The sequence below is a fragment of the Podarcis melisellensis genome (assembly GCF_964234715.1).
Source record: "Podarcis melisellensis genome assembly, chromosome: 12".
NCBI classification, from domain to species: Eukaryota; Metazoa; Chordata; class Lepidosauria; order Squamata; family Lacertidae; genus Podarcis; species Podarcis melisellensis.
Window position 1 is genome coordinate 23733027 of NC_138544.1, and position 21131 is coordinate 23754157.

The 21131-nt window shown below is 42.3% G+C and overlaps 1 protein-coding gene across 6 annotated transcripts in view; it reads right to left on the minus strand.

The window, feature by feature from the left end:
* CREB5 (cAMP responsive element binding protein 5) overlaps positions 1-21131 on the minus strand; it is a 262546-nt gene that overhangs the window by 47763 nt on the left and 193652 nt on the right. For all 6 annotated transcript variants that reach the window (XM_081883354.1, XM_081883355.1, XM_081883352.1 and 3 more), the window contains one exon: positions 20098-20208. In XM_081883354.1, coding sequence (XP_081739480.1) covers positions 20098-20208 — 111 coding nt within the window. The remainder of the gene's footprint in view (positions 1-20097; positions 20209-21131) is intronic.

The following is a 21131-nucleotide window of genomic DNA, read 5'->3' on the forward strand; positions in this document are numbered from 1 at the left end:
CCGGTTTCCAAACTCCCATCTTTCATTTTTGTTATAAAAAGCAATTCTGCAATATATTATACATACTCAAGGGGCTAAATGAGGGTCAGTTCACATAATTAAGTCATGTGCAACAAGTTGTATGGAACCATAGGTGGGGTTCTTGTTGGGTGATTATATTGGAGCATATACATGTGGATTTACTCTGAGATGTGCATTTGCATCCAGTCTGTGCATGTGGTTCCCAGACCAGCAAGAGGACATCTATTTAGTCTTCAAGTTGATCTCTGTTAGTAGATCAGGGTAAATATGTTTTTCTACAGTGATGTACGCTGGTATAGGAAAAGCCCATATACACTATGTTCACCATAATGTGCGAAGTTCACACAACTGAATGTTCACTCATTGCGAAGTAAACCTTAATGTAGAAGTTAATGGGATGATATATATCCTACTATATAATAAAATTGTAAGGTTAGTGTCATGCTGCAATTCAGCATGACAACAAATCCGCAGGCACACAAGCAAACAAGTAGCAAGTGGCCCCACGGTGAGCAGTTGGCTAAACTACTCTCTGAAGCACCTCCAACTCTCCTTTAAAAGGGCTGGGAGCAGGGAGCTGTGAGGGGAGAGGGAGGGCTTTGAGGCAAGTGGGGAAGGAAGAGGTTTGGGAGAGCTGTGAGGGGATGAGTGAGGAATACAGGAAGGGGAGTTTGGTCACATACAAAGGGAGGAGGAGCTGGCCAGGTGTAGGGAGAGGGATGTTGGCAAAGGGGTAGGTGAGCAGAGGTAGGAGTCCCTAAAGAGGTAAAGGGACCCCTGACCATTAGGTCCAGTCACGGACGACTCTGGGGTTGCGGCAGTCATCTCGCTTTATTGGCTGAGGGAGCTGGCATACAGCTTCTGGGTCAGGTGGCCAGCATGACTAAGCCGCTTCTGGCAAACCAGAGCAGCTCACGAAAATTTACTTTCCCGCTGGAGTGGTACCTATTTATCTACTTGCACTTTGACGTGCTTTCGAACTGCTAGGTTTGCAGGAGGAGGAGGAGGAGGAGGAGGAGGAGGAGGAGGAGAAGAAGAAGAAGAAGAAGAAGAAGAAGAAGAAGAAGAAGAGGAGGAGGAGGAGTTTGGATTTGATATCCCGCCTTTCACTCCCTTTAAGGAGTCTCAAAGCGACTAACATTCTCCTTTCCCTTCTTCCCCCACAACAAACACTCTGTGAGGTGAGTGGGGCTGAAAGACTTCAAAGAAGTGTGACTGGCCCAAGGTCACCCAGCAGCTGCATGTGGAGGAGCGGAGATGTGAACCCAGTTCCCCAGATTACAAGGCCACCGCTCTTAACCACTACACCACACTGGCAGGGACTGAGCAACGGGAGCTCACCCTGTCATGGGGATTCAAACCGCCGACCTCCTGATCGGCAAGTCCTAGGCTCTGTGGTTTAACCCACAGCCCCACCTGCGTCCCAGCAGTCCCTAGTACATGCATAAATACAAATCAATATATAAAGCTTATTCAGCAATCCGCAATCTTCCCAACGATCAAATGCCAAAAGTGATAGTATTTACCCCTGACAATTACAGGATGCAAAACAAAACCATACTTAACAACGATGCCTCCTTGTGTATACATATATTTATACGGTTAAATGGTGCATTAGAATAAAATATGACATCATCTTGCATTGAGGGCACAGTCCTCAAATCCCTGGGAGGGCATTGTTGGAAAGGGGGTCTGATGCCAGCCCCCCCTGGTCTGACTACCACTGGTGCCTCTGTGCGATCTGATTGACATCAAAGTTCAGACGTCAGTAGGGCCAAAAAGGAAGTGTTTTGGGGCCACTATAGGAAGCATCTTGAATCCAAAGGATCTAAAATAATCTGATCCCCTGACACACCACCAAACCAGAGAAACGTTTAGTTAGGCTCCTGAGTGTGACTTAATCTCTTTGTCCCCTTTCCCTCCCACTGCTTCCAATCTGGAGGGAAAACCAGTGGCGTAGCGTGGGGGGTGCAGGGGGGGCCAGCCGCACCGGGCGCAACATCTGGGGGTTAGGGAAATCCATGGGTTCGGGGGCACAAATCCACGGGTTAGGGGGCGCAAATCCACGGGTTAGGGGGCACAAATTACTTGCCTTGCCCCGGGTGCTGACAACCCATGCTACGCCACTGGGAAAAACACAATACAGCCCGGGAAATAGAGGGAGGAACACAGAGGGAGTCTTTCCACTCTCACTTCCGCCCTGCCAGTTCGAGCTCATCAGGATGTCTAGCAGGCCTTTGGTTTTCTCTCTCCACACTTAGGATTGCAGCCTGAATATGTTTTATATTTGGTGTGTGTTTTAAAACTCTACAAAGATACCAAACACACACACACACACACACACGCATATCTCAGGAAGAACAACGACTAAAATAAAACGCCAAGCCTCAACATCAAAGTGTGGGAGAGTAGGTTTGTGACCTGATTTATTCTAACCTGTAGAGGGTCTGCCACCTCCTGCTGGAATTTCAATTAGGTTCTTTATATGAGTTCTGGAGCCAAGCGCAATAATGCAATGCAAAGCTAAGTGCTCGAGCTCATTGGTTTCAATGGGCTTAAGCACACTTAAGCCTGTGATGGATTGTGGTCACAGAATGTAAGAAAATCAGTTCACACACACACACACAAAACATGAAAGCAGCTTCACAGTCACAGCCCTGATGGTTGTTTTTCCTCCCCTCCTAAGCATCTGGGGTATAGATTGGGGCTTGACACCGCAAGTCTGCAATTCTTGTGTGCGTTCTTTTGAACCTGACACCGGTTATAAATCCCAAGAATATACAGCCAGGCTCAGAGTGGCGTTTGCTGTTGTTGTTGATTCTCTTTTTCATCTGAAACAACTCCCTGACACACCATGGTATTATTTATTCATTGCAGAATCGCAAAGATCAGGTAGCACCTTCCAAAATACTCCTGGAGCCTTTGAACTGGCTGCATATTGTATGGAAGTAGCCGGCAACGAGAGAAAATTAAAGATTAGACCTTTCTTTTTAATTTAGAAAACAAATGTGAATAAGGCAAGCATTCAGAAATAAGTTACTAAAACCGACTTATAAAGTCGCCTTAAAAATCTCTCAGCAGCTTTAGCTTCTATCGTGTCTGAAGAAATATATGAGCCCATAACAGTCTCATGAGATTTCATTACTGAAAAGGCTCATTAGAAAAGGCATTAAAATACTAATTACCTCATAAACTATTTAGTTGTGTACCCACTGGGAGAGTACTTACTAGTGCCCAAGCTCTGCATAGATCCAGCTAATCAATTAATGCTCATTACAACTAGAAAGAGTATGCAGACTGCAGCATGTAGCAGAAATAAATAAGTCAGAGGTTAGCTTGGAAAGTGACTTGGCTGTAACAGAGCCTTCGTTTGCAACACTGCTTTTATCTGCCACGATTTAATTTTAATCAGCATTTTCGATACTGTGGGTAATGTGACTCTGTCGGCTTGAAGAATCTCAGCAAACACCGTTGCTTCTTAGGTACATAATTTATCACAACCAACCCTATGAATGGCGTTCAGAGATTAAAGTGGAAGAGGTTGATAATTGTTGATATTTTGCAAAGTAACCTAGATCCCAAAATAAGCCATCTTAAAAGAAAGGGATGCGTTTACACTGTTTGTTTTCACTGTTTGTGTTTTGGTTGTTGGTAAAATAATAATAATAATAATTTAAAAGAAAGGAATGCAAGCACTTTTCTTTTCGCATCCATTGTAGTGCTTGGGAAACAAAGAAAATGGCTTTCATAGAATCACAAAGTTGGAAGGGACCACACGGGTCATCTAGTTCAACCCCCTGCAATGAAAGGATTTTTTTGCCCAACGTGAAGCTCGAACCCACGACCCTGAGATCAAGAGTCTCATGCTCTACCGACTGAGCTGTCCAGTTTTATACCAAGTTATATCACTGGTCCATCTCCCTCAGCGCTGACTACAATAACTGGCTCTCTGTGGTTTCAGGTGGGGAAATATCTTCCATCGGTGTTACAGCTTCTGCTGCTATGACAATTGTGGAGCTGTAAGAAAGACGATAGGGGTAAGGGTGCCCTTTTACAAGCAGAGCTGATGCAAATTAGGGACATTTGAGCTGTCCATACACTCCATATAGACGGCAAGAGATCATTCCTCCTTCCCTGCTCCCTCCTGCTGTGCTCATGATGGCATTTCTGAAGCAATCAAATGTGTGGCCATGCTCACTGCCGCTCAATGTTTGTGTCTGATATGCAATGGATTCCTAGCAACTATGCCTTCTCATTGAATTCTTGCCACTTGCCAAATTGTGATAGGGATGAAGCCTGTCATACGTTGGACTCCTTCAGATCTCCCATCTTCAACCAGAGTAGTTTTTGGGGCAGGCAGAGAGAGAGAGAGAGAGAGAGAGAGAGAGAGAGAGAGAGAGAGAGAGAGAGAGAGAGAGAGAGAGAGATGGATGACTATAGAATGGACTACTAAAAGGTGGAAGAGGGGAGGAGGACTAGATGGTCAGGGTACCAGAGAATGTAACGTGCAGCAGGGGGACAAGAGCTGCATGACTGTTCCTTTAAGTCTTCCAAACACTGGTGTGCACATGTTCAAATGGTTCAAAATGAAATCTTAAAAATAGGAGTGGGATGTGATGGTGACTACATTATTCCATGTATGGTTGTATATTTATTCCAGAATGCTCAGCAACTTGGAGATGTGATTGGAATCTCATCTCAACAAATGGTTTGGCCCATTGATTTCTAGGCACTGGGTTTTGTGATATAGCTCCCATTGGCCAACTCTGGGAACTGTATATCCACTTGTATAATTTCCAAGCTGTGAGTGTTAGTGTTTATCTGGCCAATATGGCACCACCTCTTTGCAAGATGTTAGCAGGCTTGGAGGAAATGCAGGAATCACAGATATCTTTAGAAAAATTCAGCGGGAGGGTACAGACAATAGTTCAATGAGGACTGAGTGTGCTTAGTGGCCATGGAATTTTGACTGTTGGGGTCTGTGTAAAACTGAGTAAGAGGGGGAATGGAAGGAAATACAGTGGTACCTTGCAAGACGAAATTAATTCATTCTGCGAGTTTTTTCGTCTTTCGAAGCACGGATTCCCATAGGAATGCATTGAAAATCAATTATGCAAGACGTTTTCGTCTTGCGAAGCAAGCCCATAGGGAAATTCGTCTTGCGAAGCAACTCAAAAAACGAAAAACTATTTCGTCTTGCGAGTTTTTCGTCTTGCGAGGTACCACTGTATTATGGTGACTGGGACATTGAACAGAAGCACTTTGCAATTTTGTTGCAGGCCCCATGTATTATATATGATGTTGTAATACACCAATTCCCTGGAAAAGACCCTGATCTTGGGAAAGATTGAGGGCACAAGGAGAAGGGGACGACAGAGGAGGAGATGGTTGGACAGTGTTCTCGAAGCTACCAGCATGAGTTTGACCAAACTGCGGGAGGCAGTGGAAGACAGGAGTGCCTGGCGTGGAGGCAGTGGAAGACAGGAGTGCCTGGCGTGCCCATGGGGGTCACAAAGAGTCGGACACGACTAAACAACAACAATACTCAAAATTTAGTCAACACTGGTCTACTGCCTGACATCAAAGCAAGCCGCTCATGGTGGGCGTGTGTGTTTTTGCAAACCTCCTGGAAAATGCAGCACCCTTTACCCTTTCCTCTGGTGTGCCTGACTGGGTATGCAGGTGGCTGTGGCCTGCAAAATGGTGGACATAATTACCTACAATAAACTGCTTGCTAAATAGGCTAATTGGAAACAAGATAACCCCAGTGGCAGTTGTGAAAAGTACTGTATTGAGAATAGCTGCAAAAAGTGCTTCCACAAAACAAACGATCGCCAAAAAGAACAGCCCCCCCCCTAAAGAAAAGATAGAGGGGCTTGCCAATAGGCGATGTCTTACCAGTGAACTCTCCCACTGGTGTGGACACCAGGAAAACAATCCTCTAGGCTCATTCATGAGAGCTACATGTTGGCAAGTGCAGTCATATGAAGGCAGGCACAGACATTTTCAGTTTCTCCCTACAACTCGCATAAAGAGACTGCATGGCTACATAAGGAACTGAAGTCACAATTTTCATTTATTTGTATTTATCTAACTCGGCTGACATTTATGGGATGTAAGAGGCCTGGTTAATGTTTTGGCCAGTTTAGTTCACATCCAAAATTGCCTGGGCAAAATCTTCTGGGCTGCTGAAAAGTGAGACTAAGAGGGAAAAGGCTTTCAAAAAGTCTCCTTATTGCTTAATAACACAATCCTCCATTTAGCGGCAAGCTCCTTCGAAATTAAACTTCCCTTGAAAAACAAAGGTTCATGATTAAAACGTAAGGTTGTGGTTTTTTTTAAGAGCAAAAACAAACCCTGAAGAGTTTCATGAGGGGGGAAAAATGAACTAAGAAAGTTTTAGATGTTTCGTGGAATTTAAAATCTCAGTGCCTGCTATTCATGCAAGGTGAATATTGGAATTACAAAAGTGTAGAAGTTCAGGCTTAACACAACCAGAAAGCCATTTAAGCCAGCAGCATTCAAGGGAAGGATTCTCCCAAACTAGCACAGAACTAAACTTGGTTGATGTTTAGGGATATTGAAGATTGTGGGCGAACATCTGGCTGCATCTGGCTGTGCTCTGATGTCCATCGATCCCACCTTCGTCGCCAGAGTTAAGTTGTGGGCGAACATAGCAGACGACACAGTGATTCTTCGAACAGCTCTTCTTTATTCAGATGTCAGAACAGAACTGAGCTGAGCTGAGGGGCTCAGTCAGCCTGCTTATATAGAGCTCCAGAACAATGTAACTGTTGCCATTTTCTAAAACTATCCAATCACTGAATGTCACTTTTCGATCCTTCATTTGCATACAAACTATCCAATCACTGAACGTCACTTTTCGATCCTTCATTTGCATAACTATCTACAGTATTGCCCTGCTGGCCCAGGGTGAGAACTCCAGTACATAACACTGACAGAAATGGAAAAGGGGGCAGAAATTGCTGTAGTTCACATGTGGTTAGGAATGGAAGTGAGTACAACTGGGATTCATTCACATCATTGCTGCTGTTTTGTTAAGACTGCAAAAACAATATATAATTAATGACATGTGTGTGTGTTTTTTACATTGTTTTGACGTATTCTTTACATTGAGATGAATGTACGCTATGTAGGTTATATGAATTGTTATGTAACGTATGTAACCTATGTTACATAGCAGAAAGCAGGATGGAAAATGTAGTATTTGGCAGAAACCAAACTGCAGCAGAATGGAAACAGCTCTGGTTGTGATGTATACACTTATTTATACATTTATTTTTTAAATGCATCCCTGTTTCTTTGTTGAAAGCCGCTTTGAGCATGATTTTTGTGTGTGTTTGGAAAAGCGGCATAAAAAACAAAAACAAATGAAGGAATGGGAAAAGGTTGGAATGGAAATGGCTGCCTTCTCACATCCCTATTGATGCCATTTGAATAAGAAACGGCAAAGACAAGTCAGATCAAGTGGGCTTCCATTCTTAGGTCAGACATCTTATTGTAAAGCACCATGTGCATAGATGGTGCTCCAACTAGAACATGATCTTCTACTGCTGGTGGCCAAAGAATATTTAAATCAACGGCAAAATGTTAAATCGCAATTAGAAATCACCTTTAAATGTCATGGATCTGTTGGGTACATTCTTATCATTTTCAGAATTGCTAAATTCAGTATATAGCAAATGCAAATACACTGGTGCATGCATGCGCCTGCACAAACAAACACTAGCCACAGATGGTGCGCACAGTGCCATATCTTGTCTCCATGTAGCGAATGGGTGGGGGTGCTGCTGCTGTATCAAAAGATAGCTCTCCTTCAAGCTGCCTTTTCAGGCTCCCACAAAATCTCATACCCCCCCAACCATTTTGCTAAGGACACAATGAAAGTGGCCCAAGCTCCCACTTTCTGTGCTTTCGTGCTTCACTCATGGTGAAATGTGTGAGCACAAATCCATATGCAAACAATGTATACCATAATAGAAGAGAAAAGCAAACCTCCCCTTCTCACGTCACCTAGAAAGATGAAATGTAGAGGCAAGAATCAGGTGTGCCACAATTTCTCACTACCTTTCTGAATTCATGACGCAAATCAAACAAATGAGATGGTTCTAAATGTCTCCCCCAGAAATCCTCTCACAGTCAGTATTACCACGTCCCTAAAATGCTAGATCTGTGCGGCAGAAGGAGAGGATGAGCTTACTGCTATTTCCCCCCCAGTTAAACTAGTGATGACATATTCATCGAGCACATTTAGAAAGTAAAAAATAGTGTTTTGATTGCTAGGGTAAGGCAATTTCCCTGCAACATATGCCCCAGCCAGTGGAAAGCATGTGGACCCCAGTAACAACTCAGCAACACACACACACACACACACACACACACACACACACACACACACACATATATATAGAGAGGGGGGGGGGAGAGAGAGAGACAGAGAGAGAGAGAGAAGGATCCTGACAATGAAGTAATCAGAAACGAGATTTTCTCAGGCCTTCCATGACTCAAGAAGAGAGACAGAATATGTTCCTGAGTCACATTGTTGGGTGGGTATGTTAAATACTAGAACATTGCTGATTTAATCTGTGGTGATTCTTATCCTTTTTCATACTATTCTATCATGCAGTTAATGTTTTATGGAAACAAGCCTGAATATTTCCCGCATTTTTAAAATTTCAAGTCTGCTGGGCATTAAAATAACCATTTACTTCATACAACAACGTCATGCTTCTGTCTCTGTCTCATGAGTCATTTGAATGGTGGTGGTTTTTATTTTTTTTATTTTAATTCACCCTGGATGAAAATTGCTGGGCACAAAACATTTAACTCGGGATTAGCCAAAGTGTAACCTTCCAGATGTTGTTGGACTACAACTCCCATCATCACTGAATACTGGCTGTGCTGGCTGAGGCTGATGGGAATAGTAGTCCAGCGACAGTGGAGCATGTGATGCAGCAGCAAAAAACCCTAATGCTATTCTGGACTGCCTCAACACAAATATAGTGTCCTGATCAAGGGAGGTGATGTCGTCACTCTATTCTGCCTTGGTCAGACCACACCTGGAGTATTGTGTTCAGTTTTGAGCACCACAATTTAAGAAGGATACTGACAAGCTCGAATATGTGCAGAGGATGGTGACCAAGATGATCAAGGGTCCGGAAACCAAGCCTTGTGAGGAACGGTTGAGGAAGTTAGGTATATTTAGGCTGGATAAGAGGAGACTGAGAGGAGATATGATAGTCATCTTCAAATGATCTCAAGGGCTATCACATGGAAGAGGGAACAAACTCATTTTCTCCTGCTCCAGAGAGTAGGACTAGAATCAATGGATTCATGTTACGAGAAAGGAGATTCGGACTAAACACCAGGAAGAACTTTCTGACAGTAAGAGCGGGTCAACAGTAGAGCAGACTCCTACAAGAGGTGGCGGACTCTCCTTCCTTGGAGGTTTTTAAGGCGAGGTTGGGTGGCCATCTGTCATGGATGCTTTAGATGAGATTCCTGCATTGCAGGCAATTGCACTGGATGACCCTTGGCGTCCCTTCCAACTCTACAATTCTATGACATCTAGAGGGCGTCAAGTCGGCTACTCCTGACGTAACTTGTGTATGCTGTGTTGTTCTCCCTGAACTTGGTGTACATGAAAGCAACTCCTTTTGACAGTAAAGCCACTTGGAGAAAGGAAATTATAGTCTCTTAAAAACAAAAACAATGGGAATTTTTTGGTGCATGGATGTATTTTAAAGCCTTTTCCTTGGAATTTGTGCAGTCTCACTTTCCGGGATTATTTTCATGCACCATTAACAACAACGTTGTTTTAAATTGCAAGCTTTTCTTCCTTCATCTGGCATGCACTTGAGTTGTATGTCTCATCACGTCACAAACAGCCTCAAAGGCAAAGGGGAGATATTATTTTTACACACACACACACACACACACACACACACACACACAGAGAGAGAGAGAGAGATCTAGTTTTATCTGCTCAGAAAAGTGAGCGTGAGCGTGCCAACTATTCATGAAACCCCTGACAGTTAAAAGGACGAGCTGTGAAACACTTTCCCGTTTCTTCTTCTTGAAATATATTCTTTCTTTCTTTTCCCCCCAGTCCTCTCCCACAATACATTCATATATAATATAATAATAAATGTTTGTTTTGAAAGTTCTGAAATTAATTCAGGCTCTAAAATGCAATCAATTAATAAGTTAAATAATTTTTAATCAATTCAAAAGTTGCCTCTGATTAATCAGTAGGCATTTGTTTTGCATTGTTTTGTTAAATATTAATACAAGTAATTGAATGAGTGGTTCGTCCACATATAGTTTCCTTACTTTCACATAATAGAGACAGGCCCCTATTTTATCTGAAAATAAGTATTCTAAAATTCTTGCTGATACATTTATTGAACTGAAATTAAGATGCAATAATAGAAGGCGTGAAACCCAATAGACTGTTACATTCCAATATGTAAACCCACATTTTTATGATCTAATGCACTTCCATTAAAAGTTTTTGCTGTGTACCTGTTAGAGATCCAGCTGCTGCTACTGGAATACAGTGTTACTGACTGCATTAAAATTAATTAGTATTTTAGGACGAGTCTCTCCTAAATTGCACATTTTTATGCTATAATATATATACATATTTATATTTATGCTATAATATATACATCCTGATATATACATTTTTACAAGAAAATTTTCTAATGTGATGCATACATTATTTTACCAGTATTATTTGCATTATTCTGCACATTTTAGCCTAGCACATGTGAGTTTTGTTTTTTTTACACATTACTAGAAAGCTGCACTGCAAAATTCGCAGAAAGGTGAATTTTCAAGGACAACTGTGTGCTAGTTTGTATAGTGTCCAAGGGGCTGCACAGTAAGTAAGTTTGCCTTTAAATGCAAAGCGAACCAGTTTCCTCCTTCATTCTGAGTACACACACACAGGCACCCTACTCAAAATGCAGATGTTGGGGGAGTAAGGCCAGTGGGGCAGGAGATGTCAGGGCCTGTGCGTGTGACCCTGCTAACAATATTTTGCCCATGTGTGGCGGCAATGAGTGAAAGGGGCGACAAGGGCACAACTATTTGAAGATGGGGGGGGAGGGAAAAGCCCCAACATGTACACATAACTTGCCTGCACAAGCCCAAGGGAGTATTTGGATTCTGGCCTGAGTAATTAAACCCCAAATTTGTTTAAAGGAAACTGAACTATGAGATGAACTGACCTAGCCAAGTTCAAGGAAACTGCGCAGTAAATGGAAGGTATGGACAAAGGAATTCCTGGTATGCATTAATATATGTTAGAGCCTGCTAAGGTCATGTTAATGCAAATAGAGAGAACCAGTCATTATTCTTGTAATTTTATTTTTGTTACCATCTGTTCAGTGGGTGATTTGCAAGATCAGTTTTATAATTAGTTAAAATCACACAGTTTCGCCTTCGAAGTGGGAAAAGTTGTAATGTCTGGATTTGAGGATACGATGTATGGCTTCTAAAAGGTATTTAAAATAAGCATGTCAATGTATTTGGGTGTCAGATGCGCATAGTGTGACTCGGTTTCTTTCCCCCTTTTTCATTAGTAGCAACCACAAGCTTTTAAATGTTATTTGTGAAGTGTTTAAATTAGCACGAAACCCACCTCTGAGCACACATGCGAATACAAGTAAGACTTAAAAAATATTGTTTTGAAAAGACATGTGTCGTCCAGTTGCCGGCTTAGGATGCTGTCAAGAAATAATGTTTTTATTATAGTAGTTCAGTTCGCATTCATTCTCACATGAAAGGTTTGGTAATGCCATATTCTCAGGTGCCAAGGCTACGCACAAATTCTAATGGGATCTTGCAAATGTTCGAATGCCTAAAATAGTCTTTGCTAGACCTGTACAAATTATTTTAAATTGCATAAATATTTTTAGTATGTCTGGCTTCTGACAGAACACTACTATATACACGAGGATGGCACTGGCTACTTTTTCCACTTCCTCCTTCCCTCCCCTCCCTCCCCCTGGAAAATAACGAGCAATCTTTATTAGTTCACACACACTGGAGTTGCTTTTATGTACTGCGTGACACTTATCATCAGTTAAACATCATATGGATGGCGGGCTGAATTCACAAAGAAAGGCACTACGATCTGGAAGGGGGTGGGCATAATCTCGCTATTGCACACCTACTTGGGAGTAAGCCACGTAAACTCTCTGGGCTTACTTCCAAGCAGATATAAGGGAATCTTAGAATTGGACAATACGTCAAAGGCCACCTAATCCAAACCCCTGTCTCTGCAGTCAATCCACAACACAGAAGCATCAATGTGCATAGGACCACGCTGATAACCTAGGACACTTGATATCCAGAGTTTTACTAGGGAACCTACAGTAATATTAAAAGCAATTCATGTTTTGAGAAATCTGCTGTTTGATTAATCAAGAGACACCTTGATAACCATCCCAAAGTGAAACAATTTCTCAAGCTTTTAAACCTGACTGGGACCCTTCCCACTCTGAGTTGTGGGCGAGGTGGAAATACCATATTTTTTGCTCTATAAGACTCACTTTTTCCCTCCTAAAAAGTAAGGGGAAATGTGTGTGCATTTTATGGAGTGAATGCAGGCTGCGCAGCTATCCCAGAAGCCAGAGCAAGAGGGATTGCTGCTTTCACTGCGCAGTGATCCCTCTTGCTGTTCTGGCTTCTGAGATTCAGAATATTTTTTTTCTTGTTTTCCTCCTCCAAAAACTAGGTGCGTCTTGTGGTCTGGTGCGTCTTATAGAGCGAAAAATACAGTAATCCACAAGGCTGATGTTACCTATGTATCACTGCAGCATTTGTGTGCGCACACACTGCAGCTACACTGCTATACCTGGCAACTTCTGCACAGCTCCCATAACCGTTATCTGCTGATAGGTTGTTCTGCTACTTTAGGATTCTTCTTCAATTTTAACAGAGGGTGTTTTACTGTGGTTTTCACTGATGTTTTATGTTCTGATGTCAAGATGCCACAAGGGCTCTCAGGAGCCGTGTGATTGGTTATAAATTCCAAACAGGAATATTTTCCCCAACACGACACTGGTTGCTCCTTATCCCTCCGCCCCCAAATATTACGAACCTATACAAACTGGGGCCGGATACCATCATGCTGTTTAGTTTTCTCCACTTTTTGCCATTTTAAAACAATAATCATACCTTTTAAATAATGCAGTATAGAACAAAGAGAAAAACTACATATATAAGCCAAAGGTAATTGATGAAGGCTCAAGCATTTACATCAAAAACGAACTTGTCCACTTTGACACAGCAGAATTATATGTGTCTCTCCAGATAACCATGATATGTTAAAGGAATGATACTCCTTCCAAAGCATTGGTTCATGTAGTTTGTTCCAACAACTCCAACATGTTTGCAAAGCTGCTCTTTCATTTTTCCTCCCAACAATTTTCCTGTGTTATATATAGTGTAGCATACACAACAAATGTTTGGCAATCACAATAAAATATGATTCTGTGGGTGCAATCCTATCTGTAAGAACTGCCAGCTGAAGGGCAATAGGGTTTGGCAGGAGTCCTGCTGTATCAGCAGAACACCAGATATACAATGAAAAAATATGTCAGTGGAATTCTTTGGATATAGTGGATATAGTACCAGTGAAAATACAGCGAAAAATGGCTGAAAAGGGGTAGAGCTATGGGTGGGCCAAGAGTGGCACAGCAGAGAACAGTTATGCCAAATCCTACACCTCCTCAATTCACACTCCTGTCAATGGAGCAAATTTACACCAACCAATGTTCTACAGTGGTACCTCGGGTTACAGACGCTTCAGGTTACAGACTCCGCTACCCCAGAAATAGTACCTTGGGTTAAAAACTTTGCTTCAGGATGAGAACAGAAATCTCGCGGTGGCGGCGAGAGCCCCATTAGGTAAAGTGGTACCTCAGATTAAGAACAGTTTCAGGTTAAGAATGGACCTCCAGAACGAATTAAGTTCTTAACCCAAGGTACCATTGTACTTGTGTGCTTTCTTATTACCATCTCAGGCTAAGCATCTTTTGGCTGTTCCACCAGCATAATGTGAATGTCAGATCACTCTGTACAGCTGCAATCCTATATCCACAGTTGCGAGTGTGGTGCTGATAACGCCAAGGCTGCAGGTTCGATTCCCATATGGGGCAGCTGCATATTCCTGCATTGCAGGGGGTTGGACTACAACTCCCATCAACCCAAGCTAGCAGGCCAGTGGTCAGGGATGATGGGAATTGTAGTCCCAAAACAGCTGGAGACCCAAGTTTGGGAAACACTGGACTAGATGTTCCTTGGGGTTCCTTCCAACTCTGCAGTTCTATGATTCTGTGACCTGAGATCAAACCTCACTGAACTTGTTAGAATTCATTTCTGAGTAAATATGTGAAGGCTTGCACTGTAAGCCTTGGAACACAAGCTTAACATGAGCCAACAGTGTGATGCAGCAGCAAAAAAAGGCTAACACTATTCTAGGCTCTGTCAACAGGAGTATTGTGTCTAGAGCAAGGGAAGTACAGTGGTATTTCGGGTTAAGAACTTAATTCGTTCTGGAGGTCCGTTCTTAACCTGAAACTGTTCTTAACCTGAGGTACCACTTTAGCTAATGCGGCCTCCTGCTGCCGCCGCGTGATTTCTGTTCTCATCCTGAAACAAAGTTCTTAACCTGAGGTACTATTTCTGGGTTAGCAGAGTCTGTAACCTGAAGCGTCTGTAACATGAAGCGTCTGTAACCCGAGGTACCACGGTAATAGTATGACTCTATTCTGCCTTGATACACCTGGAACACTGTGTCTAATTCTGGGCGCCACAATTTAAGAATGATGTTGACTAACAGGATTTATGCAGAGGAGGGCAACTAAGATGACCAAGGATCTGGAAAATAAACCTTATGAGGAACACTTGAAGGATCTGGGTACATTTAGCCTGGAAAAGAGGAGACTGAGAGGAGATAGGATAGCTACTGCTCTTGAAGGTAGAACTTAAGGCAATGGCCTCAAGTTACAGTAAAGGAGATTCTGACTAAACATTCAGAAAAGCTTTCTGACAGTAGGAGCTGTTCGACAGTAGGATGGTCTCCCTTGAGAGGTTGTGGACTCTCCTTCCTTGGAGATTTTTAAGCAGAGGTTGGATGGCCATCTGTCATGGATGCTTTAGCTGAGATTCCTGCATTGCAGGGGGCTGGACTAGATGACCCTTGGGTCCCTTCCAACTGTAAGATTCTATGATTCAAAGCAAAAGAAGACTCCCAGCACTGATATTTGTAATAACCGCAGCTTTGGGACTTTTAGAGCTTTGCAACATACACATTTCTTAGCTTATAATCAGTTTACAATGCACAGCCTATTTAGGGAAATTGTATGAATGATTGATGCATGTGTATGCTTAATGCACATAAATGCATATTATAATTCTTTTAAACATTACTTCTATCAAAAAGTAATCAAGTCCGCAGGTTAATGGCATCCTGTTGTATGCCGGTTCTTGGAATTATCTGCTGGGGAAAAGCTTGCCAGAGGAACACCTTTGCAACTCTGACTCTGAAGCCAAAACAAATTTACTGAGATTAAAAAGCGATCCACTTAATTGCACGTATTAAAGAACAGAATTCTCACCATATGTATCAATAATTTCGGTTTTAAAGCCTCAGAGTTCCATTAAAAAAAAAGTGAGGGGGGGGGAGAGGCAAAGTAACAGTAGAAATGTATGCCTCTGAAAGAGATGCCAATGTGATGTTTTTTCTTCTTCAGCCAAGGAGTATTTTGCTTGGCTCAACAGTACTTGGGTTAGAGAGAGAGAGAGAGAGAGGGAAAAAACACTTGCCGGCAGCCTAATCCAGAAAGATTTAATAAGCTGGGCTGGAGATGCTGTTGCTATTTGGCACATCACGATTACGGTATGGCACACAGCAGAGAAAAAAAACCTTGACCACAGATTTAGTTTGGCTGCTGTTGCCAACTCTTTTGGCTACATCTGCTGCTTTAAGCCAACCAACTGCATGTTTACAGAGTGTGGTTTCAGCTGAGGTGTTAAAAAGACTTGGGTTGGCTGCCTAGCTGAAATTTATATTGAGTTAAAGATGTGACCGTTCATGTCTACCATAAGTGCGCATCGTATCTACTGGCAGGCAAAAGGCCTCCCTCCTCCGCCTCCTGCGGCGAACAACAGTAACTTCAAAAGCACACATTGCGGCTTTCTTTCAAATCGGCAATAGGCAGTTCTAAGCATGTGGTGACAATATGAAATGCTAGGCACCAGCTGCCTATCTCCCACGTATCAATGCAATTTTGCATTGGTATAGACTACAGCTCCCCTGATCAATTGAGGCGATTTTCTGCTCCGAAATGCCGTATCAGAATCCTGAAAACACTTTTATGTACAGTGGTACCTTGGTTTACAAACTTAGTCTGTTGTTAAACCAAAGCGTTCTTAAACCAAGGCGTGCTTTTCCATAGCAGCGGGGGACTCAATTTACAAATGGAACTCACTCAACATGTTCTGCTTCCAAGGCAAAGTTCACAAACCAAAACGCCTACTTCCGGGTTTGCAGCGTTCATAATCCAAGTTGTTCATAAACTAAGCTGTTCTTAAACCAAGGTACCACTGTATCTGCTTCTTATAGTTTCAGACTTATAAGAGGAAGAACTTGACACTAGCACAAGCGAGCTTAGATCGTATGGAAGTCCACAGCGTTAGCCCAATAATGAGGTAAAGTAAAGGTAAAGGGACCCCTGACTGTGAGCAGTGGCGTAGCGTGGGTTGTCAGCACCCGGGGCAAGGCAAGTAATTTGCGCCCCCTAACCCGTGGATTTGCGCCCCCTAACCCTAACCCCCAGATGTTGCGCCTGGTCCGACCGGCCCCCCCTGCACCCCCCACGCTACGCCACTGACTGTGAGGTCCAGTTGCAGAAGACTCTGGGGTTGCGGTGCTCATCTTGCTTTACTGGCCGAGGGAGCAGGCATACAGCATCCAGGTCATATGGCCAGCATGACTAAACCGCTTCTGGTGAACCAAAGTAGCACACGGAAACGCCATTTACATTCCTGCCGGAGTGGTACCTATTTATCTACTTGTACTTCTTGTTTTCGAACTGCTAGGTAGGCAGGAGCAGTGCTATTTTTCTAGAAAAATAGGTACCGGAACTCACCATGAATGCTTCTATTTGAGGCACCATGAAGGCACCGATTTGAGAGGTTCTGGAACTGAGCTCTGGTGAGTTCCAGATGAAAAAAAGCCCTGAGATGGAATGAGACAATTTTCATGTGGAGACAAAGCTCTTCACTGCCAACTCCTCTTACTCTAAGTCAAGCATGTTGGCTTGCCCCCATGACTGAGGGGGCTGTTGTTGTGCGGCATACGCATGCATGTCACGTGATGTGCTAACATCTTGCACAAATGCCATATGACTTGCACACGTGCACACCATAGTCATGGGATATTGAGGCCCCCCAAGATGGTGACCCTCCTCTGAGGAAGGAACAAGGGGGTACTTCAAAGTGAGGCCTTCTGGGTTGGGCAGCCAAGAGAGAACTGCTGCCACAGTTTGCCATGGTGGCTAGAACAGCTGCTTTGAACCAAGGTGGATAAAAATCAATGATTTAAAAATAAATAAAAACGGATTTTTTAAATTTAAATCAGATTTTTTTTTATTTTAAAAAGGGTTTTTAAAAAAAAATAAATTGGATTTTTAAAATAAAATGCTTTCGGAGGAAAAATATTTCCAAAGATAGTTTTTCATTCATGTTACATTATAGTTCAAAGGCTATTCATCAGGAAATAAGGATTTGTTTGAGGTTTTTCATGTGTGCTAAAACTCAGTCAAAGTTGTTTTTTTTTTTAAAAAAAAGTTTAACCACATCAGTTAACAAACATGGATACATATGCTATAATGTTATTGTTTTAGTTCAATACATTGTTTAAATTGTTATTAAGGAAGCAGAAAAGTTGTCCAAATATAAACAGTGAACTTATTAAACCTCACAATAATTTCATAATTATCGGTCTACGTATTTCGAATAGTATAACCAAATCAGCAATTTTTTATATAACTGTAAAAACTACTCCGAAAATTTATTATTCCAAAGATGAAGCATTCATCTGGTTGTAAATATTAAGATTATACCAGCAAGAATGAGTATTTCTGTAAAAAAAAAAAGAGTCTGAAGTCAAGTCTCACTGACCAGTGATTTAAATCAATTCAGTTTAAATCAAATCCACCCTGCTTTGAACATATTGTAAAGAAATGTCACAAGAAACTATCCATAAAGTTTAACACAGGGGGGTTTTCTATAGCAGCAGCAGCAGCAGCAGCAAACCGTGGTTGCTGAAGCCTCTTTTGACCACCTTGCTGAAAAGATCTCCCTCTGCAGGCCCCCTTTAGCCCTTTCTCAAAATGAGGCAAGACAGGGAAGAGGCAGGGGGGAAGTGGAGAAACAGTTGGCGCTGCCACTGATGGCATGCCAAAGCAAGGGGGAGTTTTAAACCAGTGAGGACACTGGGAGGTGCAAGGAGGAGGATGTCACAGTGCTGTAAAGCAGAGGATGGAGCAGGTCGCTGATTGGGCCTAGAGAGCCATGTGGTACAGAGAGCAGCTGGGCAGTTCTACTGAGCTGATGGAGAGAGAATCTATGCACACATGTGAGCATGTTTGTGCATGTATATATATATGCACATGCTCATTTTATTTATTTATTTCCACAAGTCTGTATACCGCTTAATCCCAGTCATCTCTAAGCGCTGAACAGGAGTCCAAATACAATATATCTATGTGAGGGGCAATGCATAATGAGTTTTAATACAAATGACAGCAGCTTGGACTCCTCAGTGCTGGAGGAATTTGATCTTTCCAAACGGCAATATGAACTGACTGATCCACACCTTCCAGACTAACTTGCGGTTCAGAACGTACGTTATCCATCATGTCTCTCCCCCCCCCCCCACTTTCTAAATATCTCAACAGCTCAAAAGCGTAGCACAATACATTTTTAAAGGCACACTGTGCTTAGAAATGCATAGTTTGAGAGAAAACATTTAGGCATTCATTATTTTGAAGAAACAATCTGTTTAAAATATATATTTAAATATGTATTATGCATATATATAAACACAGTTTAATGAGGAAGTGGGTCAAAGAGAACTTTTTGTGAGCATATGGGAAAGTTGCATGCGCCAGAAGTTCACCCATCTCTACTTTTTTATATTCTAAGGTCTCAGAATCCACTTTGAAGAACAAAGCTAAACAAAACACACCATTAAATACACGCGGCAAGAGAATCAAATATTCAGGCACTTGGGAATCAAACTCACTAGGATTCCTTCAGCCTAGTGTCATATCCATCCATTTCTACAAGCACCCAATGGCACCGACCATTTTTGCACTTCCTTCCACTCCGCCAAATATTTCCTCATAACTTGCACCTAAGAGCAACCTTTCACGTACGCAATTCTACTGCTAACGTTCAAGGATTCCAGCTCAGTCTCCTCTCAATATCCTATGCCCAATATCCAGAGGCGTACCTAGGCTCTCTTGCACCCTTGGCAAGGAGATATATTGGCACCTCCCCTGTCCCTTGGCAATCACTGTCTCTCTCCATCTTTCCTCATGATTTCTGAGGCACCGCCTGGACTAACCTATCTAACCCCTATCCAACCGAGTCACCCATGCTCTGAACTTGTTTGTAGCAGACACGTAATTATTTTTCGCTCTATAAGACGCACCAGACCACAAGACGCACCTAGTTTTTGGAGGAGGAAAACAAGAAAAAAAATATTCTGAATCTCAGAAGCCAGAACAGCAAGAGGGATCGCTGCGCAGTGAAAGCAGCAATCCCTCTTGCTGTTCTGGCTTCTGGGATAGCTGCGCAGCCTGCATTCGCTCCATAAGATGCACACACATTTCCCCTTACTTTTTAGGAGGGAAAAAGTGAGTCTTATAGAGCAAAAAATACGGTATTTGGATTGTCCTCAGAGGCCAGCAAACGAAGAGCATAATAATCTTTTCAGCAGACAACATATACAATATGTTTTCAATATTTTACCATTTTGGCTTCTGAGTGCATTGGAGGGACTTGTGGTGAAGCACATGGGTTGCTGAGGTTTGGGCCTTGCATTCCCATTATGTTGGTGTTCATAGACATCTGTCGTTCCATCTTGAGAAGGATAAAGAGCAAAATAAATCAGATGGTATTTGAAAGGTAAGATAAATTTCCCAAAGGCTTACTACAAGCAGGCAAAGGCGAGGTTCATTGTGTCCATGCAGGATGGCCATCACTTTTTGCTGGCTGTATTTATCTGCTTTCAGAAAATATAGCCAGTAACTTTGTTTTGTCCAACAATCAATAGAAAACTGCCTCTTCACCAGAAGAACAAATTAGTCACCTAGGCTTGAGACTTTCAATAATGATTTTCCCTTGCTTTTAGAAAACAACACACTGGGTTAAGTGGCTTTTAAAACATCACTGTATAAAATTATGGCTGATGCTGTCAGGGCAGCCCAAACTAACTTGTTTAAGATATATGTATAAAATGTATGATCTAGCGGGGTTGGAAATGGGAGGCTTTTCCCAATGGAGCTGTTGAATCTGACAGCGGGGGGTGGGGGGGAATTCACATGCCTGCCTTAGACTACTGCGGCAGAACGTTATTTAAATACTCAGTTCATGTAGCAAAACAAAAAATGATGTTCCTGAAAATCACATTGCAGGAGAAATGCTCAAGAATTGTTTACTTTAAAAAGCATTGTGTTATTTTCAGTGAAACAACACTGTTTCTTTCTATTCATTTACTTTTTATTATTTTTCTTAACAAACATAGCCAGTCAAAAATTTAACAGAAGAGAAAAACAACATGACAGAATCTAAGCTATAACCAGCCAAACAGAATCAGGAAACAAAAATACCAAGAGGTTTTGATGTGCAGACCTCTTAATTTCTTCTTCTTCTAATGGATGCAGAGATACAGTGATGAAATTGAAAACTGTGCATACTTGATTTATATCAGCATTTACATTAAATTAGAAAGCAATATAGTTTCTAAGAAGTGTGGCCTTTCTGGGGGACAGGTGGCAAAAGCA